Source organism: Panthera onca, chromosome A3 (genome assembly GCF_046562875.1).
Source record: "Panthera onca isolate mPanOnc1 chromosome A3, mPanOnc1 haplotype 2, whole genome shotgun sequence".
Lineage (NCBI taxonomy): Eukaryota > Metazoa > Chordata > Mammalia > Carnivora > Felidae > Panthera > Panthera onca.
The window spans coordinates 84,936,812-84,960,246 of NC_138341.1; the positions used below are offsets into that span (position 1 = coordinate 84,936,812).

A 23,435-nucleotide genomic window follows, 5' to 3' on the forward strand; every position below is an offset into this window, starting at 1 on the left:
ACTTACTGTATATAAATGTTTCTGCCTCCTGTCCCCAGCATTTAAATTCAGGCAGAAATGGGGTATAGAATCCAAGTTCTGAGACACAGTTAAGTTAAAGTCATTCTGGTTAGTAGCAGAGGGCCTCAGTGGTATCAAGAGAAATGTCAGGAAATTCGACTTTCTACAGCTTTCCCTGATGCTGAGTTCCCCATCCAAGCCCCCAAGGAATCAAATCACAGATCCAGAGTATTAAAATGCCCTCACCTCACAGAAGAGAAAACTAGGAATGGCTATCAAGTTCATTAAAATGAACTAACGTTAAAGTTTAGTTCCTCAGTCACACTTGCCACGTGTCAAGTGCATCATGGCCGCGTGGGCTACTGGCTGTCGTATCAGCCAGCACAGATTATAGAATATTTCCATTATCGGAGAGACTTCCTTTGGACCGTGTTGACCAGAAGATTGCTCCGTCATTTCCCCCCAAGTGAGAATTTGTATTTTTTGCCTTATTTGAAAGAAAGAGAACACTTTGGAAGTATAAGTAATATCATTCTGTGATTTCATTTTATATTGTCTTTCATTAAAACAATTCAAAATACCTGAAATATTGGTTTTGAAAACAGTTCAAAAATACACCGAAAGAATCAATAGAAATTTAGAAGTGTAGACAATAGTTGCTTATATCTGACTGAAACAGCAGTTGCTTATATCTCACAATAGTTGCTTATATCTGAACTGAAAACAATTTCAGTTCAATTGTAAAAGAATAAGATTCATCACTTGTATGTGTGTATGTATCTGTGTGTATACACACACACACACACACACACACACACACACACACACACACACACACATCTATGTATTTATGTAGGTTTATTAAACATGGGGGTAGGAACCAGAACTGAAAAAGCGAAATATTCTAGGCTAATAGCAATAGCAGTAAACATGAATTTGTATACTTTTTCTTGTGAAAATTTCAGTCATACAGAAAAGGAGACATCATTGTACAGTGCATACCCGATGACCGTCACCTAGTTTAAATAACTTGACATTTTGCCATATTTACTTCACCTTCCTATTTTGTGGCTGAACTACTTTCTCTTCAAGTCAATTACAAACATTAGGGTACTTTAGCCCTTCATGCATGAGTGCATATCTCCAAAAAATTGGGATGTTTTCCTGTACAACCACAATACCATTATCACATTTAACAAAATTAATTTGAATATAGTCTGTAGCAGGGTGTGAGAACATTTATATATTAATCTGTATTTCAGTTTCCCCAATTGTCTATAAAATGTTCTATTTTCTAGTTGATTCACTTGAGGACTCTGCAGTCAATTTGGTTCTTGATTTATCCCTTGAGTACAGTGTTACCCTTCTGTCTGTGGTTTTGCTTTCTGTGGTTCCAGTGATCTGTGGTGAGTCCCAGTCCAGAAGCACATGATCCTCTCTCTGCCATATCAGAAGGTCATTAGTAGCCTAATACTACGTTACAGTGTCTACATCCCTCGCCTCACTCATCTCATCGTGTAGGTATTTTATCATCTCAGACTATATTATCATCTAATAATATGGTGAGGAATTATGAATTAGTAAATATGTGTTAATTTGCTTTTAGCTGAGTTTTTTTTTTTAAGACAGTGCTACTTTTCCTCATCCTTTCAGGAAATTGCAGAGTATATCTAGCAGATTCTTTATTGGCTTGCTTTTATTTTTTTTTTAAACTGAGATTGCCTGTAAGACGTAGACGCCCCTTGCAGTCAACACTTTATTTTCAAGTTCTGCCAATTAACTTCCTCGTGACTTATCTGAGTCTTAGTTTTCATGAGAAATCCAGCTGTGGGATGGAATTCTTTACATTTTCATTCTCTTCTTGGACTTCTAAGTTAATGGTAAGTTTTATATTTGAAAATGATGCCAGTAACAGCTTGAACCGAATTTGAAAGTTGGTTGGATTTCCCCCCTGTAATTATGGAGCGCTCACCCCCAGCTGAAGAGCTGTCCTTTAGTCCTCCCCGCTAATACTCTCCCCCAGGCCTGGAGTCAGTAGCCCCTTGGCCAAGATGTCTGACCAGCCTTGTGTCCGACTGTGGGAACCAGGCCTGAAGTCTAGGTGGCCCACACGTGCTGTAGGCTCTTGGTGGCCCTGCTGAGACCGGTTAGATTTGGAAAGATCTGGCTGACTTATTTTTTAATTTTTAACATTTTCCTCAGTTTTTTATTTTGACATTTTTCAAATTTCCAGGAAATTTGAATATTCAACGAATACAAACATGCACATACATATATACGTATACTTTTCACATAGATTTGCCAGTTAACGTTTTGCCACGTTCCCTTTCTCTCTATACATTAAAGCTTTTTTTGAATAAGCCGTTGAAAATGCAGATATAACACTTAACCCCTAAATGGTTCAGCATGTACCGCTAAATACATACAACCTTTATACGATTTTTTCCACAATACCACTATTGTACCTAAATGCAATTATAATAATTCTATAATGTCATGCATTATATAGTCTATACTTAAATTTTCTCAATTTTCTCCCAAATGCCTTTATAGCCAGCTAGTTTTGTAGAACTCAGACTATTTGTCTTCTACAGTTACCCCACATTCTGGCTTTCTACTTCCTTGTGATTAGATTTAGAGTATATACAGATAGTTCTCCCATGATATTGTGTACTTCTTGTTCCCTCACACCGGGAGGTACATCGTGAGTTTGTCCCACTATTGATTGTACATCTTATCCCTTGGTTAAAACTAGTAACCGCTAGACCTCTTTATTGTAAAAGGAACTTCTTCCCCGCCTTGTAACTGGCAGGTAATCTCTAGGGTGATACTTTGGATTCATTTGAATATTCCATTCCCCAGTAACCTTTCAGCCAATGATTTTAGCATCCACTGGTGATCCTTGGCTGAAATTGGTGATTACCTTGAAAGTTATAAAACAATGATTTTCTACTTCCGCCATTCCTTCTATTTTTATTTAACTGGTATTCTTTCATACAGAGGCTTTCCTTTTCTCCTCACCCCCTACTTCAGAACTCTGGAAAAAAGAGAAAGCCAGTGACCCTGTGTGTGTGTGTGTGTGTGTGTGTGTGTGTGTGTTCACAAGCACACTCTTCAACATGTACATATTGAGCATGTTACAAGGCATAGTCATTGTTCTTTTTGATGTTCGCGTTGTCCCAGGTATGGCCAGTGGGAGCTCCTTGAAGCTGGCTTCTCTGTCTTTTTGAGCACTTCCTTGTTTTCTGGCACAGGAAAGTGTCTCAGGCTTATTTTATACTTTTCCTGCCTAAGGCCTAACTATTTCTCTGCCATACGCTGTTCCTTGTACTAAGAAATTGTATTTAGAAACTAAGATCTGGATGCTAGGGGCCACCCATTGTTCCTAGAGTTTCATTGCTTCTATGCGCTTTCAGGGGACACAAGTAAAAACTAGTATCTTTTAAATATTAGAGTAATAATGTAGGAAATAATATTTTTTAAAGATCATGAGTGTGTATTGATTTGTCTCATTCAAACTGACATTTCTTTTATATTTGTATCTCCTCTACAGTAAAACTTTGGTCACTGTAAAATTAACATATGTATTTACTTTATGCTATGTAAGATACACATAATATTTCAGAATTTTAGTATTAATATTCCTGACGCTAAGCCTTCCAAATAAAGTTGGGGATTTCTTTGCAATTGTTTTTGTCATTAGAAGTTAGGTTTATTTGTTTATGTCTGCATTAAGTTTTAGAGTTTGTTTTGAAAATTTTAGTCTTTAATGTATATGACATATTCACGCTTCAGAGGACTCGTCCCCGTGCCCCTCACCTGCTGCTGCCCACCCCTTAATAGATGATGGTTTTTTTTAGTTTCCACTTTACCTTTCCGTGTGGAAAGAAGCCGATGTATATCCCACCCCCCCCCCCCCGTTCCTGTGTGTACTATCTTATTTCTTTTTCTTACACCAAAGGTCACACTCTAAGTACATTTCTTTTGCATCTTGCTTTTACCTGTCTTTTTTTTTTTTATGGCTCGAGTGCTTGATGGCAAGGGTGTGCCATCATTTATGCAACCAACCTTGGCGGGGGGTGGGGGGCGGTGCTGAGTGTTTCTCATATTTTATTGTTATAAATCCATGAATAAGCTGTATGTTGGTTTTGCCTGTGGGGGTGTAGCTTGTAAAGGGATTCACCATGTTTTTTCTTCTAGTACTTGTTTGATTTGATTCTCTGTGTTTAGCCGTCTGACTCATTTGAAGTTTATTCTTGTGTATGCTGTTGGGTTTGCATCCACTTTTATCATTTTCCAAATGGTAGTCAGTTCTCTCAACATCACTTATTAAAAAGTCCACCTTTTCTCCTTCAGAGAAGGAAGGCAGAGGAGTCTCTGGTTTTAGAAAGAAAAAAAGTTCACAAAATGAGCCCTCTGATGTTTGATCTAAGAGTGTCTTCAGTGTCGGTTTTATTGCCAAGAGGCCGAATGGGAGAATGAAGCTCGACCCAGAGTCACAGACGGGCTCCCTAATATAATGGAATTTACAAGCCCCAAATTATAGGCCCCTACTTTCGGGGGCAGAATCTGGTCTAGCACATTTCCTGTGAGGGTGGGCAGAGAGGCCCATCGTGAGAACAGCCTCTCTAAAAGAGCAGCACTGTGTTCCCATGAGCTGCCAGATCATTTAGAGTTCAGATACAGAGCTAATAAGATCCAAGGCCACAGACTTCTCATCCGACACCCTTCAACAGAAATGACAATGCACGTGGTTTGCTTTTCATTGTGAGGAGCGGTGTTGGAGAAGACGACACTGGAATGAATGGCTTATGCAGTTGTCAAGGTGGCGGCGTACGGGGAGGCGAGGGGCATTTGGAAACGTGGGGGTGAGATTTGTCACAGGCACCGGGGATGTTACTGGCATAGGTTGTGGAGAAGGGCCGGCGTGCTGAGTGACCTGCAGTCCAGGGGAAGGGGAGGGCTGCCTGCACCAGAGCTGTCCCACTCAAAATGCCAGTAGCATCCCCATTGAGAAACAGACATTTAGGAGAACTTGGCTGGAAAAAATGTAGCTTAAAAGCCTCTCACAACTTCTAGGAAGAGTTCAAAGAGTGTCAGAAAACGTCGGGGCTGTCACGGTGGATGAGACTTAGAGCCTGCTCTTTTCGGTGTTCGGTCTTTGATATTTGCACCGCCAGCGGGGAGTTCGAAGGGGTGCTCTTGAGCACAGAGGTTGTAGACGAGTGCCTCTCGTTTGCTTTCAAAAAAGAGAAGTTTGCGGTATCACCTCCGTGTTTCAAAGTTGTTAATAACCAGTTTAATAGTTACAAATTATTTTTCTTTGGGGGGATGTGGATGTGGTGATTTTACTATCCCATTGAAAAGATTATGAGATAATGTGTATGAAACTCTTAGTTTGCAATCTGGCATGTAGTAAGCACTCAGTCTCTTGTGTTTATATTAACTGTTAATGAACCTTTGTGTGTCTTTTCAGAGAGCTATTGCTTACCTTTTTCCAAGTGGTTTGTTTGAGAAGCAAGCCAGGCCAATAATGAAGGTAGTTATCTTAATATTTTTTAAAAATTTCACTTCGGTTTCTATGTTACAGTAATTTATCTAATGTACTTTAATTTATTTTACAGCATCCTGAACAGATTTTTCCCAAACAGAGAGGTAAGTTGGCTCAAGAATGAATGAACAGCTCTTCCCGTACTGCAGTGTTACGTTGCGTATCTGCAGCCGCTCGCACATGGTGGAGATGCGCTCCTGTGTCATGGCCATTGTGAAGTCAGCCAGTGATATTTTATACCTAATGAGAAATGACTGCAATTTGCAAACTGTTTTCTTAAAGTAAGTTATATTACAATCAGGTCAGGTTAGAGTTCATGCCTATACTGATGTCATACTAATCGCTTTGCATTCTAATATGCTTTTTTGAGGAAGAGTGGGGAACAGATCTGCTGAAGCCTAATGCAGTTTTTTTTTTACTTGAAAACTTAAAACTTTTGTTCATTTTGGAAGCATATTTTCACTGAATATAGATCCTCCCCCCCCCCCCCCTTTTGATCTTTCCTTACTTTATCGATATAATTCCATTGTCTTTTGTCTTGCATTGTTTCTGATGAGCAGTTAGCCATCATTCTTGCCTGGCCCTCTGTTTTCTCTGGCTTCTTTTAAGCTTTTCTCTTTATTTTTTAAATGTGTAAAATTAAATCTTGAAGAAGACATACAAACCAGGAAATCATGTATTTACTGTTGTCTAATTTACATTAAAAGCCTGTTCCCCAGCGTGGACTGGTGGTAGTTGTCAATTAATTTAAAAAGTACTAAAGCCAGAAATCACTTCTTAAAAACACTTGCTATAAATTTACATTTATTCATCAATCTTTTCGTATAACCCTAGAGGGTAGTTTTCTTTGAGTAGGTATCTGTTTCTCCCTGTTTCTCTGACATAACCCTGCTGTCGTTGACGTATCATCAAAGTGTTTTAAGTTTGGTTTCCTCACGGTGGAGCAAAGAACTTAGACTTTCCAAGAAATCTGAGTGCAAAATATTTCTTCACTTCTGCAGACTTTTTCTCTAACCACACTGAAGATGGACAAACTTGGTTTTTTGGTAACCTGCCTTTCAGTTTTTCTAAAGCATTCAACTTCGTTTTCATAGATGCGAAAACTCTTTTCTGTTTCCACTCATATTTCATCCGTTTATGTAATACTTAACTCACGTAACTACAGAAGGAGGTACAATTGTAATAAACGGGCTTGGGAACGAACACAACTGACTCTTAGTAAGCATGTAACTCAGCAGCAAAAATGTGCCCGGTAGAGAAGAGCCCGGTAGCCGCAGATGCTCGATGTGCAGGCAGCATTCATTACTCAGTATCTAATTAGAGCTGATTAAATAGAGATTGGTAGGAGAGCAGATATTTCTATAAAAAATGTATTTGCGTTGCCTTGATACTTCTGCTAAGTCTTAACCTGTGTGCAAAGCCAGGCCTTTTTTCATTCTGCTGTTTCCCTTCTCTCTTTGAAATGAGAACTTGTATTTTGAATCCCGTTACAAGTATTAGGGGTCTTTTTATAAATACATTCTGTCTTTTTATATTTTCTCATTTTTTTGACGTGGTTGATTGTAAACTATAACACCAATTCAGTTAATAGCTCTTGGAGACATCATACGTGAAGGCTGTGTTACAAGTACAGGTCAAATTTAAAGATGCAGCTCGCTTTAGAAATAAAACTGCATATACAAGGCATACACACCCAAAAATGTGTAACTTTTTTTTTCTTATTTTTAGTGGCTTGTCTATTTTTCAACCTCACAGGCTCCTCACTTACGTGTCTTCTTCTCTTTGTTCTGTGTATCTCTACTCTTTGCATCTCTTATGCATCCGCCCCTCTGAGGCTGTTTCTTTCAAATCTCACCAGCTTCTCAGTATTAAAAGTTTGTTATTACATCACTTGGAATGCAACACTGAAACTTCTAGAGATCCCTGCAGAATGCTTGTTATTTTGGAACTGTGTCAGTAGCAGTAGGATTTTATTACACTGCAGTTAACTGTATTTAAACAGGACTCCTTGAGAATTAGCAAATTTCCTTTTGTCACCTACCTACCAGTGTTGCTGTACTTTGTAAACATAGGCAAACTGATTTTTTTATGTTTAAAAATACCAGGGAAATTTAGATTTGACTAGACTATGATGTTTGGAAAGTGCCACCTCTTTATTAAAAGATGGAAGCTTCCAGATTGAGTTAACATAAAAATCCTGCTCTGCTGTTACAGGCAAGTGATAAAAATATCGGAAAAAACAAAGATATATACCAGATTGGTGACAGGCTCAAGGAATAGCACCTAATACTAGATGAAATGGAATTCAAGGAGGTCGGGGAATGGTTCGATGAGACAAGAATGTTAATTTATATTGATAGGATCTAATATCCATTAAGTGGTTTTGACGACCATGAACCTTTTTGTACCAAGCATTTAGCATTGAAATGTTCATAGCAAAAGCTGTTAACTAAGGCTCTAAAGAATTTGAATAACACAGCATGATTTTATAGCTACACATACAAGTACAAAGAATACATTTTTCTGTATGGATGCTAATGGAATATTAATAGAATTATATAGGTCATAGAGAAAAATCTAACAAATTCCAAGAATTTATATAGATTAGATTTTCTGACTTAAAATCAACAGAACCATAAAACTGTTGGATTAAGGAGGAAATCCAAATTGAGATTACAGATTATTTAGAAATGTAGAACAACGAGAACGGTTCATAGCAAACCCAGTGGGATATGGGCAGGTGTTATACAGAGGCAAACATGTATTTGGCAGACATTAAGAAAGACTAGAAGTAAATGAACTAAGTATTCAGTTCAAGAATGCAGGAAAAGAACTCTATTGAAGGAAGAAATTTGAAAGAAGAGGTAGGATAAATAAAACCAACTGGTTCTTCGAAAATTGATCAACTTCTGGCAAGTCTGGTCAAGGAGAAAGGAAAACATAAAAGGACAGTATTAAAATTTTTAAATAATATTCAGAGCGTATTATTACAGTGTAAGATTGTTTTTGGGTAGCTTTATTCTAATTTGAAGAGTATCCTAATTAATAAAAATGACCAGTATTTATCAAAACATAGAGCAAGTCAGGCCCAGCTCTTAGTGCTTTGTATGTATGTCCTCCTAATCTTCACAACAGTCTTGTTAAGTAGATACCATCGTGTTCCTCATCTTACAGACGAAGGAATTGAAACACCAAGGACACACAGCTAGGAAGCGACTGAGGCAGAATGTGCACAGGCCCCAGCAGTCGTTGCTCCAAAACACTGCCACACCCCACTGACTCTCACACAGGTAGTTTAAAGAAAAATATGATTCCCCAAATTGTCCTAATCAGGAGAATACTGGTTAGACTCAAAGCTAGAGAAGTCACAGGTAGTCAGAGAGGAGCAAAGTCCAGAAGTTCTGTCCGTGAGGTCTATCATACCTTGGCTAAAGCTTGAACTTTTTAACATGTTGCAGAGCAGAAAAAAAGAATGAAAGCTTGCAGAGTCACTTTAAAGGCTCACACAATTATTAGATCTAGACATGAATTGCATAAATACCTGTAGTCTGTTCTCACTAAATAAAATGATAGCAAACCAAATAAAGCATTATATGAAAAATGTGCCAGAACCTTTTTATCCCCAGGAATATAAGGATGGCTTAATATTAGGAATTTATTAATGTGTTATTTGAGTCAGGGGAAAAAACATTTTCATAGATGAAAAAAGGTAATTTAACAAAATTCAGCGTTTTGGGTTTTTTTTAACGTTTATTTTGGGAGAGAGAAGGAATGTACGCATGCATGAGCTGGGGAGGGGCAGAGAGCGAGAGAGAGGGAGGGAGAATCCCAAGTAAGCTCCTTGCTGTCAGCGCAGAGCCTGACCCGAGGCTTGATCTCACACACTGTGAGATCGTGACCTAAACTGAAACCAAGAGTGGGATGCTTAACCGACTGAGCCACCCAGGCACCCCCAGCATTTATTTTTTGATGAAACTCTTAAACCGCAACTAAACAGAAACTTTCTCAGGTTGAGAAACAGAAACACATTAAATTAAAAAAACCTGTCATTGGATTCCTTTACCTTAAGTTCAGAAATAAGTATGTGTCCACTTGGCCCTGGTACTCGGTATTGTTTTGAAAGGCTTGAGCAGTAGGGTTAAAAAAGGCACCGAAATTAGGAATAAGTCAATTACTTATAGAGGTTAGGACTGCCCACTTAGAAAATACAAAGCCACAAACTTAAAAACTACATTAGATTTACAGTAGAATATCATTACTTAAATATCTGAATATTGGAAACATTCAAATTATCAATTATTCTAATTTTTGAAAATGATACTCTGTTACAAAAACATGCTGCAGCATCAGTGAAGGATGAAATGCTAAGCATGCAGAGATGATATGAGCATCCTGCCAGTTGATGACGAGGTGGTCAAAACCACACAAACCAGTGTGGAATGGAGCGTGAGGATGATCTAATAAGTAACATGATGGTCTCATTGGTAACAAATAAATTGCGATTTTTTTTTTCTCTGCTTGTATGTATTTTGGTGGACAGGAGCTGTTTTAAAAACACCGAATTGCAACATTACAAATAAATTCATGTCTATGTGTACACATACAAAAATATGTGTCTGTGTGTATTCTATTTTTTTAAATATTTTTCTTCTGTATACTTCTTACTCATCTTTGTTCTAATCTTCCATCTATAATTAAATTGTTAAAGGCTGCCCATAACTCCTTTTGCTAAAGTTTCCTTTGTCATCTCTTGATTGAAAGGAGTTCGTTTTCTAGTCAATTCTTCAAAGAGGGCTCGTAGATACAAAAATTTTAGAGCTCTTATGTGTTTAAATTGTTTTCCTATAGCCTTGATACTTAAGGACAGCTAGGCTGGAGGGAAAAATCTTTGGTTCACGCTTTCTTTTCTTGAGTTTCTTGAAAGTGCTGCTCTGTTGTTGCTTTGCTTTGGCTGTTGTTCTTGAGAAGTCTCATATCAGTCTAGTTATCTTTCCTTAGGAGTCATTTAACCTCTTCCCCTGGTGGTCCTAGAGATTCCTTATCTTTGTTTAGTAACTTTATGAAAGTATGTGATTGAATTGACTAGTAAAGGTTAGCTTACTGTGCTGCTGATGAGCTCTTTCAGTATGTAGATTCTGGTCCTTTACATCCAAAAAGTTTTATAGATGTTAGTTCTGTTCCATTTTTTTTTTGGTCCTTTGGGTCTCCAATTATATAAATGTTATTCCTTCTTTGGTTGCTTCCCACATCAGTCGTGGTCTGTCTGTCTGACTCCTCTTCTTCCTTTGTCTCATTTTCATTTTCTTGATTGTTTTTCTACTTTTTCCCCCAATGTCCTTTATTATATTTTAATCTAATTCTTCTTTGAGTAACGTATAAGTCAGTCTACATTTCTGATGATTTAAATTTTTTTTTTTAATTTTTATTTATTTTTTGAGAGAGACAGAGACAGGATGTCAGTGGGTTAGGGGCAGAGAGAGAGAGGGAGACACAGAATCCGAAGCAGGCTCCAGGCTCCGAGCTGTCAGCACAGAGCCTGACACGGGGCTTGAACTCACAAGCTGTGAGATCATGACCCGAGCCGAAGTCGGACGCTCAACTGACTGAGCCACCCAGGTGCCCCTACATTTCTGATGATTTTAGCTTTTTCTTCTGTTTCTTCTCTGATTAAGTTGTTTCATTTCTTTTAGTTTTTTGTCCATTATGATCCCATGTTTCGAAGATTTGATTCAGGGTATGTTCCAGTAAACCCAAATGCTTGTTTGAGGATACTTAATTCAGTTTAGAGTGTTGCATTACACCCTTTCCTTCTGTTTTGCCTTTGGTTTGGGTAACATTTTATTCTGTATACCTCTTACTCATCTTTGTTCTAATCTTACATCTATAATTAAATTATTAAAAGCTGCCCATAACTGCTTTTGCTACAGTTCCTTTGTCATCTCTTGGTTGAATGGAGTTCATTTTCTAGTAGATTCTTCAAAGAGGGCTCATAGACACAAAATTTCTTGAGCTGAACATTTGGATTATTCTCATTTTCTGTTTTAACTTTGTAGCAGTCTTTAAAAAATAGATGGAAATAGGTGTCTGCATTTCTGTGGACAGAAGTGTCCTATTTCTTAATCCACTCAACGGAATTAAAAAAAAAATTGTATCCATAAGATGACAGAATTGGGTCAAGACTTAAAAAGTTCATTATGAATTAAGAGATTTAGATTCTAGAATAGAATTAAAGTGGCTAGTTGAAGGATAAACATACAACTATCAAATAATGGGTAAGATTATACCAGTAAGTCACAAGAAAAGCAAAGGAGAGAGATCAATAAACTATTTTAAAATTCAGAACTTCTGAATTGGAAAAAAGACACTATAAATTTAAAAAGCAACTAGAGTGCCTAGGTATCTCAGTTAAGTGTCAGACTCTTAATTTGGGCTCAGGTCATGACCTCACAGTTTATTAGATCGAGCCCCACATCGGGTTCTGCCCTGACAGCATGGAGCCTGCTTGGGATTCTCTCTCTTCCTCTCTTTTTGCTCCTCCCCACCCCCTCAAAATAAATAAGCTTAAAAAAAAAAAAGGAAAAAAAAGCAAGCAACAAACTAGAGAAAATTTGAAACAAGACAGAGGTCTGTTATCTAGAATAAGTACTCTTAAAGTTAAAAACAGCTTAAGAGAAAAATAGTCGATTCATTAATGAAAATACAAGCAACCAGTAAACATAGGAATCTATCAGATCAGAAACCATGCTCTATAAAACAATGAGAAGAAACCATTATCCCTTATCAGATTGGAAGCTGTAAGTATTATGTGTCGGCAAAAAACTAGAAACAATCTAAATGTTCACCAATTCAGGATAGCTAACTAAACTGTCAGAGAATCCTACTGTGGAGTAATATGCTGATGATCGAGAGAGGTAGTTCTAGTTGTGTTAGTACAGATAAGACACAGTGTTGGGTGAGAAAAGCAAGTGAAAATGCTGTAGTATTGTCTTAGTCCATTCAGGCTACCACATACCAGGTGGCTTACAAATCACAGAAATTTATTTCTCCCAGTTCTAGAAGCTGGGAAATCAAAATCTCACTCTAGTGAAGGCCTGCTTCCTGGTTCATAGACCACTGTCTTTCCCTATGTCCTCACATGGTGAAAGGACCAGGGATCTCTGGGGTTCTTTCTGTGAGGGCACTCCTCATTCTATTTATGAGGGCTTTGCCCTTATGACCTGATTACCTCCCAAAAGCCCCACACTGAGATACCAGCACATTGAGGATTAGGTTCCAACATGAATTTGGGGGGCAGGGGAAGACAAAGAGTCTATAGCAAGTATGTAGGGTAAATACAGCTTAATATCACTCATGTTTTTAAAAAAAAACATGCAGACAGTTCTATTTCAGTAGGTGTGTGTATATATATGTATGTGTGTGTGTGTGTGTGTATACACACACACACACACACACACACACACACACATACACATACTGAGAGAGTCCAGAGCTGTAAACTTTAACCTTGCCTCTGGCAAGAGAATTCTAATATTTAATCTGTATGAGAGGAGTGAGTAAAAGAAATGTTCAGAGGGAAATTTATAGCATCGAATGCATATGTTAGAAAAGAAGATCTAAAATCACTTATCTAAGTTTCCATCTTAGGAAACTAGACAAAGAGCAAATTAAATCCAAAGTAAGTAAAGGAAAAAGAATGATAAAAATTACAGCAGGAGTCATTGAAGTTGAACACAGGAAATCAGTGGAGAAAATCAACAAAAGCTGGTTCTTTGATCATAGATTGTATACATCCGTTTTATGTTATCGGTAAAATCGATGAGCCTCTAATCAGGCTAACTAAAAGAAAGGAGTGAGGATACAGATTACAAATACCACAACTGAAAGAGAGGATACCACTACAGATACCAGGACATTCAAAGGATAATCAAGGAATACTATGAACAACTCCATACCTACAAACTGGATAACCTATGTGAAACGGACCGATTCCTTGAAAAATACAATCTGCCAAAACTTACTCCGGAAGTAGACACTTTGAATAGGCCTATGTCAGTTAAGAAAATTGAATCAGTAATTAATATCCTAGAAGACCTTGGGTTTGGCCATGGCTTTTTATATACAACACCAAAGGATAAGCTGGATTCCATTAAAATTAAAATTGTCTGCTGTGAGAAAGACACTGTCAAGAGAATGAAAAGCCACAACGAGGTTGTAGAAAATATTTGGAAAAGACCTATCTGATAAAGTACAGTTACCTAAAATACACAGAGAACTCTTCAACTCAACAGTAATTTCTTACTGTTGATGACCCAATTTAAATACGAGCCTAAGTTCTTAGTAGATACCACAGAAGATCTATGCGTGGCACATAAGCATATAAAAAGATGCTTCGCATCAGCGAAATGCAAATTAAAGCAACCCTAAGATACCACTACACACCTTTTAGAATGGCCAAAACCCGGAACACTGACATTATCAAATTATGCCAAGGATGTTGAGCAGCAGGAGCTCTCGTTCTTCGCTGGTGGAAATGCAAAAATGGGACAGCCACCCTGAAAGATATAGTTTGGCAGGTTCTTACAAAATTAAGCATCCTCTTCCCCTGTGATCCCAGCAGTTGTATTCTTTGGTATTTATCCAGAGGGCTTGAAAACTTAAGACCACACAAAAACCTGCATACAGATGTTTAAAGCAGCTTCATCTGTAATTGCCCAAACTCGGAAGTAACCGAGATGTCCTTTGGTATGTGTATGGATAAACTGTGGTAGGTACAGACAACGGAATATTATTCAGCACTTTTGAAAAGAAAGGTGCTGTCAAGCCTTGAGGAGACTTAAATGCAAATTACTGAGTGAAAGAAGCCAGACTGAAAAGGCTACCTACTGTATGATTCTAAGTATAGGACATGCTGGAAAAGGCTGAACTATGGAGACCGTGAAAAGGTCAGTGGCTCCTGGGGATTGAGGGGAGTATGTGGAGCACAGAGGATTTTTAGGGCATTGAAACTACTCTATGATATTATACTGGTGGATCCAGACCCCACTGAGTATACAACACCAAGAATGAACCTAATGTAAACTATGGCCAGACAGAGTACGTTCACTTGTAACAAGGATACCACACTAGTGGGGGGGGGGGGGGGGGATGTTTATAATGAAGGTGGCTATGCATAGGTGGGGGCAAAGATAGTATATGGGAAATCTCTACCTTCCTCTCACTGTTGCTGTGAAATATTCTAAACCAAAAAGTCTACTAAGAAAATAGTGAAAGGAGAGTATATTGTGTAAAGTTAATTTTATAGAAAACATAGTTAAATGAGGGAGGGGGCAGTGTCCAGAACAACAGAAACTTAAACACAGACACAAGTTAACAAAAACATGCAAGAGATTTATGTTGAAAATTATGCAGCTTCAAGATCATAAGTGAAAATCTGAATAGCTGGGAAGAAAGACTTCATGTTGCTGTAAGGAAAGATTGCAAGGTTGCTTCTTTTCAAAGTATTAATTAGCGTAATTTTCATCAGAGTCCTGGTAGGACTTTGGGGGAAACTCAGAAACTTTATTCGAAAGAGTAAATGTGCAAGAAGCAGCGAGAAGTGTTGAAAAAGAAATAAGAATAATGAAGGAAACTTACCCTACCAGCTATCAAAATGCAGCAAAAGCTTCTTTGAATCGTGTGGGGTAGTGGTGCAGTATTCTGACAGACAGACCAGTGGACCAGATTAGAGGACTCAGCGTCAGCATGCTTGTTGATGTGAATTCTAAGACAGTTTTTCAATTTTAAGATCTTTGACAGCGGGATTCATTTTACAATTAATGTAAACTATGATGATCGGCTTTTTTTCCTTCTCTCTTTATAGAACATACAGGATAGGGCATCTTAAAATCTGGGACATCTTTAGATTGAATGAAATATCATGAAATCAAATATATATACATGCATGCACATACATACGCACTCACACTCATGAAATGAGACCCAATTCAGAAACCCCTCCAAGTTTTACAGTAGAGTCGTATCTGCAGCCATGAGATTTATCTTTCTAGGGCACATTCTGACTTGAATGCTTTAGCGACACAGTGAAAACGGATTGCAGAGTAAAGTTCTAAATCTTGGAAGATATGCAGGATTTCATGAAGTCTATGAAAATGATGTGGGAGAAGTATTTAATCATCCATAGCCATTGACAAATAAGAATTTGGTTTTCTTTTTCAAGCTGAGATCCCTATCAAGACTTTCCTTCATAATTTATTAGAAATTTTGGTCTTCATTTTACGTATGTTCACTTAAAGTGGCCTATGTGTAATGTCAGCTATCCTCAGAAGACAAAAATATCCTACTTATTGTACAGGTGGTATTTCAACAAAGCATAGTATCAGAAGAGTAATGGGATAATGACTCTTTGCTGGACAAAGTAATAACTTGGATTTCTGCCTCACGAGCACAAATTTCATAGAGGTGAAATTTCTGCACATGAAAAAAATAAAAATTCCAGAAGAAAATATAGGAAAATAGTTTTTAGGAAGCCAAAGTCTTGAAGCATGCTCGCTCAATAGGATTGATGTTGTCCCTGAGGTGGCATAAAAGGGTGCATAGGAGGTGAGAAAAGTCTGAGCTGTTACAATGTTTATGGTCCTCCAGAGGACCACCATGTACATCAACAAATATGCAGTGTATTTGTGGTATTGAAATTTCATGGAGACAGAGGCAGTTAGAGCGGGAAATGTCTAACAAGACTTCTTAGTAGAGGTGATAGTGAAAAACAGTCAAGAAATGGTGCCATGGAGGAAGTGACTGTGTCACACGTGCTATGTTTCACACATGCTATATGTACACATGCTATAGACACACACATATATGTACATTTTAAACTTACTGGTTATGAAAGACCTGTAAACCAAATTAAAAGGTGGGTGACAGATTGGGAGAAAAGAGTTTTCAACTTATGTAATGGACAAAGGAGTGTACCTTTAACATATTGGTGTTCCCACAAATGGTTAACCAAGAAACAACTCAGTAGAAATAAGGGCAAAGGGCGTGGAGTTAGGTTTGGTTTATGTAGTGCAGTGACTCCATTCCTTAGTTTATTTGGTGTTTATTAGATGTGAATGACCATCTGTATTTCAAAAGGAATTACACATAACACCTTCAGGGGCCCCTTCTGTTTTAGACGTTTAAACTCTCAGAGGTATGTCACCACAGAGTTGGAACAAATAATGTGGCATGGAAAAATCCATTTAGTGTTTTCCTTTGTTATAGTGTGCTTTTTCCTAATGTCCTGAATGTACGATGTCATTGACTTTATCCGTTTTCCTTTTAAGGAATATGGGGGCGTACTGTATTTACAGCCAAACTTAAATTTTTTTGTTCTAACAAGAAGATTTGGGCTATTTTATATGTGTTTATTTAAAACAAGTTCTAGAAATTCTCATGGTGAAATATATAGGAATATGTTACCAGATATAAACGTTGTTTTATGTTAACGAATATGGAATTTTAAATATCCTGAATATTTACATGTTAAACATGCTGAACTACATATTAAAATACTACATATTAATGCTGTTTTGTTATTTTAAAAGTTAATCGGAATTATAGACATGTCTTACCTTCAGTTAAATACAGCTCTTTGAGCTCTCTCCGTGTATATTTTTATTTTTGTTTATTTTTTTTCCATCTGGCTTTTCATTAGCAATCCAGTGGGGAGAAGATGGCCGTCCATTTCATTTTCTCTTCTATACTGGCAAACAGTCGTATTATTCACTAATGCACGTAAGTATATTACATTTATGATTAGTAATATGAACCGTAAGGTAAGTGACTAATTATATCAGAGATTAGTCAGCTTCAGAACTTACCTTGAATGTTTCATATTGAACTAAAACTAAGACGTCTAGAGGTAAGGCAGTGTGTTGAAAAGCTTTATATTTTATTAATTCGTTTTTGCTAATGGTAAACATCACAGAATTTATATAAGGGCGGTTTGACCTTCAAAGGCTGTTACTTCCAAATTAAGATCATTTTAGGGGATAGGTGCTCAGCTCAGTAATAAGGCCCGCGTGTGCGTCGAAGGTAAACGGCGAAGCAGGAAAGGGGACAAGTATATGCTGCTGTCAGGGGCTGTAAGGCCTTTACCGTGGGAGAGAGTCCAATTGTTGTCTGTGCTTTTTGTTTATTCGTACATAATTTTTGCTTTTCAGAAGCGAAGGCAGTGTAGGAATCTAGAATTTGTGACTCCACAAGACCTAAGAAATGATTTTATTACATTTTGACTTGCAACCGCATTTGAGTGTACTGGGACCCGCTTTTATTTTGTTTCAGAGCTAGAGGTGTCTGATGGCAGATTTGGGAAGTCCCTAGGGTACCACGAATGAAAGGCCTGGATGCTAATATCCAGTTTTCAACAGCAGAACCCCTTTCACCGTAAGAACACGATGTCAAGTTTTATTTTCTTCATTATGTGATTTTTAAAAGTTGTGAAAACATTCACCGGGCTTCCCCCGTCCCCCGTCAGATTTCAGGTTGCTTGACTCCCAGGCACACATTCACTCTGCTGTTTCAGGACGCCCCGGTGTTTATTTGTGCGCCACAAACCCACAGGACAAAAATCCCCCCTTGTCAGGTACATTTATTTCTTGGGGAAAAAGAAAAAAAAAGAAAACCTTCTTTTCGCTCTTTGTTGACCTTGGGCAAATGAGCTTCTTGCCCTGGCAGAAATGAAATGAATGATAAATGTAGAGGGTGTCTTTGCTGAGTAATGGAGCCGCGGCTGGCGCTCCGCCGAGCTCCTCCGCGCCGCCCGAGGCTGCCCGAGGACCCCTGCTGTTCATTTAAATAGGTATGTCAAATCTGCCTCCCAACGCCGCTGGTTTGATCTGTGGTAATATTTGTGAAGGTTCCATATGGACTTGAGCCCCCTGCAGTGCTAAGAAATAATGTACAACGCTTCATGGTGCAGACGCAAATTTTCTCTGAAAAGGGATGCGGTGCCGCGTTTTAGCTGTCGGAGGGGATGATGGAGCTGACGCGCTCGGCCTGTCAACTTGTTACACGGATGGGTTGCACGCAGCGAAGCTGTGGAAAATCTGTGCCTTTTAACTTTTCTACTTAATCACGGTTGTAGCATTGCCTTTAGACTGTATGCTACATTAATTCTCTTCCTGCCTTCTGCCTTTCATCCCAAGTTTCACGGAAAAAAGTAAAGCATGCAGGTCTTGTAGAGGAGCCTTATCAAACAGCTGTCATCTGACAAGCCATTTGCATTTGTTTGGGCTGAAACTGAGCGACCCAAGGGCAAGATATTTTGTTGCATTCCATCATAATGAAGAAATTACACATTGCAAAAGAGGCCCAACTTTTATTTTGGCTGCCGTGTGTGTTTTGGGAAGGTACCGCACCAGAAACCGGTCGGTTTCTCCGTAGATGAAACACTACCATAGTCTGACTCACAGGTCGAATTACATTAATAAACGTGTTTTTTTGCTTGTTTTTTTTTGTTGTTGTTGTTTTTTTCTTTTTGAGTAATACAGTTTGTGTCGCAGAGAGCAGAGTTCTTTGGGCTTTTCTGTGTCAGTTAAATTCAGTAGTTTCGGTCCAGTTTATTTCGTCGGGGGGTTTGACTCCCCTCGCAGCATGGGGCTTCGCTTACACCTGCGAATCACAGATCTTCGGGCTTAACTTGAGCGTTTAGTTCAGCTAATTAGTAAAACCTTGTATCTCCCAAACTTTCGCGAATGGAATTTTAAGGTGAACTTCTGTAGGGAAGAAAGGATAAATGCTTTCCTAAACATACGCCAGTCACTTCAGCGTCATGTGTGGCCAGTTTTATTATGAATTCACAACTGCAGTCCTACCAGCCTCGTTTTCCAGATCATGCCAGATACCCTTTGTTGCTTCGAAACAGTACGTGACTGAATGAATACTCACTGACTGGCCACTTTACAGAAGTGGTTCTGTGGGGGAAGGCCGCACTGGGTATAAAGTAAAAGGTTCCAACTTGAAGCTGCTTCGTGTGTTTGCCGGCTCCTTTGTTCTGCCTTCTCTTGGAGGGGGATGGATGGTGTTCCATTCTGTGGGAGAGCGAGCCCCGTGCTGCTGTCCCACGCATCAAGGACTTGGCCCCCAGAGACCGAGGCAGGCACTAAACACTTGGAAATGTATCGTCGTCGTTATCGTGTCCCTTTGGTGTAATTTCTTACCATGTGACCAGGTAAAAAGACCCTAAGCCAGTCTCGGTTTTCATCCTTGGCCAACTGTAATTGTGTGAGGCATGGCAGTCAAAACAAAGAAACAGAACTCAAAAAACCCCCCACAGATCTAGATCCTGTATGCAGTTCTGCCAGGAGACCTTTCTGACATCAGTTAACCTTTTTATCGTCTGTAATAATGCCGGTTCCTCTTTTGAGTATTTGGTCGCCGTTTGTATGTGTATGAAGCTTATCTATTACCTTACAGCGGCTAATACGAGAGAGTCCTGGTGTGGCTTACGGTGAGGGAGAACATATAATGCTTTAGTGAACACTGTCTCCCACTGGCCTATCATTAGTCCATCCGGGCTTTGTGGAGAAGCGGGAGGATTTTGAGGGAAGATGAGGACGAGAAGAAAGCAATTTATTGTTCCCAGAAGTGAAGCATGATAGGAAAGCGTAAAGTGGAGGAAACGTGCCGATCCGTGGCAGTCTCAGACTTTGTAGATGTGTTTTACGTTCTAAAGGATGTTACCCCCTTTGTTGGAACTCCCTTTTTCCTACGGAGACAATGTATGTCCTCAGGTTCCTGGGAAAGTCAAAAAAAAAAAAAAAAACACTTCTTTTACCCAGTAGTGAATAAGGTGTACCTATGTAATGCAAAAAGTATAGAACAGTACAAACAGGTCGTGTCTTAAGCAGTAAAAAGTGGTTTAAGGAAGAAGAAATAAGACACTCAGGGAGTTTCTCCAAGGATGGTTGAGTACTGAAAAGGGAGCTCCACGCTTGCTTGGCACTGGCTCATCGGTCTTTTTTCACCCAAAATGGATGGCTTTCCATTTCCTTAATAGCCATGTGACGAGTAGCACTTGTATACTTTTCAGACATGATTTAGAGTTTCAGTTTAGGGTTTCAGCCGTGGCAAGAGGAAGCAAAGGGAGAATGAGAGAACTTTCCTGAAACAGCCAAGCCCAAGTGTAAAGGAAAGGGAAGAGTTTTTAAAGAGAATACACGTGTTTGTGCAGAAAAGAAAATGCTGTACCGTGGACCGACTGAGCTGGGAGTAGCCGAGGGCTAGATGAGGAGGACCGCATGTACATAGTTAAGGGACGGGCCGGAAGGGCGGTCTGCCTTTGGGTCGGCCAGCCTGCCGGGGCTACGTACCCCTTGTCCACAGCAGCCGGAGCCTGGCCAGGCCGACCGTGCTGGTGGCAAAGAAGGCTGGACCCATGAGCAAGACAACTGCACCTGCAGCCTGGACAGTCATGGTCGAGTTTGGGCAGGGCCTTTAATTGTAGGGAAATGTGAATTCCGGGTCACTCGTTAATGCAGACACACGCTTTTGAAAAATTTTAAGTTCGCTCACTAAAAGTGAGTTGAAAACTATTTAAATTTCATTACGGGAGGTGATTATTTGACTCTGAAGTGGGAACCCTCTGTAAAAGATGATTCGTTAAGTCCGGGCGTGTCTACTGTAGCCTTTCCCAAAGTGGTTGCTGAGAAACACAAGTTATCAACTATTCATCATGAGAAAGGTTCTGAAACTGAGTGAGTTTGGCAGTGCTGGGTATTGCACCCTGGGGAGCTCTAACAAGGAGCTACGCGACAGCACGATAAAGTCCTTCGGTAAAGAAACCTGTTGCAGTGACCCACTGCTGCTCAAACAATGGGTCACGAACCCTTCCTACCCACAACACCTGTTAACGCCCCATGAGACCAGTACTTGGGAAAGGTGGCACTGATGTTGCAAACAGGTGTCAGATACATTAGGCATTTGCTGAACTTTGACAGGAGCCCCCTCACCCCAATTTTTAAGATACGATCGTGCATCTCTAAAAACGGCTCTGGGAATTGTGCATCTTATAGAAACCTCATGTTCAGGACTAGTTTAGAGTAAACAATGGATGATTTTCAAAGTATTTCTATAAATTGAAGGAATTACATGGCCACATAGGGAATTTGTACCCAAAAAAGTATGAAACTAAGGAATAAGTAGATCATTATGTATTTAAACTATTCTGCTGAAGTGAAAAAAAAAACAAAAGGTTAAAATTTGAAAGAAAACCAAGTAATTCTAATCCTGATAACTTATGCATAAATGGGATTCATTTGCCTTTTGAAGGAAGGCTGACTTATTTAGAAATTCTCTGGTTTATTTTAAATGACTTCAGTAACCTTCTGTGTTCATAAAGCGCGAGAACAGCAGCCCCAGAAGCATGCGGCTTCATTATGTGAAGATTCCAGACTCCCAATAAGCCAAAGTCCTGGGCGCTTAGTACGACAAAATTCTCACGTCGTTTACATCTTCTTTGTAACCCTGTGGTGAATATTTAAAAATTTTGATATAGTGTCCTTATCTTTAAAAATGGAGTTAAAATAATGATCCTTCTCACAGTGAGGTATTATGAAAGAACTCCTTTAAAACTATGCCAAGTGCTGATTTTTAAAAAGCTCCGGATTGGTGCTGACATTATCTCTGCATGCTCTTTTAAGACTCTGTAGCCCTATTGTGTTAACAGAGTGATAGCAAGGGTCTAGGGTAGTATGTCACCTGGAATATTAGGTAAATAGCAGTAACTGTGACAAATGAATTATATATTATGTTTGTTTCATTTCATTTTGTATATGCCAGGAGCCAAAAAATTGAGAAGATTGCTAGTTAGGGAATTGAATTCTCTGTGGGTTTTTTTTTAAACGACATATTTAAGTTGGTTACTTTTCTGTTATTTAGTATCTAAGACGGTAATTACTATTAGTTTATTATTGTATGTTTTGGGTATCAAAATACAGTTGACTTCCTATACCACCCCCACAAGAAATTTTTATTTGTTTACCTTGCCTAAAATTGGAATTTCTACATGATTAATACAGCCAAAACAGATTTTAGAAGGATACTAAAAACCATATTGCTTATGCTCGGGGAGGGCTTGGTTTAAGTATCCTTTTTCTGCAACCTGAGCATCTGGTATTTTCAAATTAGGCACCTTCTAAATTTGACTCATACATTATGGAAATCTGATGACACGAGGGGTGGATAGGCTTGCTTTGATTTTATGAAATATTAATCATAGCTGTGATTAATGATTCAGCATTTCACATCTGGGTTATTCCTGTCATATTTGAAAATTATACTATTAAATACAGTATATAAACTTAGTGTAGGTGGGGTCACTCTGATTCTCTAGTGTCCTTTAAAAATTAAGTGGAAACTTAACAATATACCAGAAGCTACCAGTGATAATCTGTGATGTTGACAGTTCCTGGCATATTTTATACCCTCAAGGATTTTTAGATACACGTTAGTACACATCTCTTCAGGGAGCTGAAGCTATGCAATCTACTTTCCAGAGAGCTGTTGTCTCTAACTAACCAAGATAGAATCTCAAGAGCGGTTTTATTATATAGAGAAGAGAAAGAATAAATAGAAATGGTACACCAGTAAAACTGTTTCAATTGTTAGACTCTTGAATGCCACACCTCCCTCCCCCCGACCCCCCGCTGTCACTTCTTGACCGTTACTACAGGTCAAGCACTGTGCTAAGTACTTGACATGTGTTTTCCTGTTTGAAGAAGTATATGGGGTGGTGTAATGAGAATCGTGTAAATCAATGGGTTACAACCATCAAAGTATAAGCATCTGCCCTAAATGAATAGAACGTACCGTCTTTGAAATTTGGCGTGTACTTTTCATGGGTGTT

At 38.8% G+C, this 23,435-nt stretch overlaps 1 protein-coding gene across 1 annotated transcript in view; it reads left to right on the forward strand.

The window, feature by feature from the left end:
* The window catches only part of MRPS9 (mitochondrial ribosomal protein S9), a 63,718-nt gene that overhangs the window by 25,859 nt on the left and 14,424 nt on the right, over positions 1 to 23,435 (forward strand). The window contains exons 3-5 of the mRNA XM_060609880.3: positions 5,477 to 5,539; positions 5,625 to 5,655; positions 17,244 to 17,323. Coding sequence (XP_060465863.3) covers positions 5,477 to 5,539; positions 5,625 to 5,655; positions 17,244 to 17,323 — 174 coding nt within the window. The remainder of the gene's footprint in view (positions 1 to 5,476; positions 5,540 to 5,624; positions 5,656 to 17,243; positions 17,324 to 23,435) is intronic.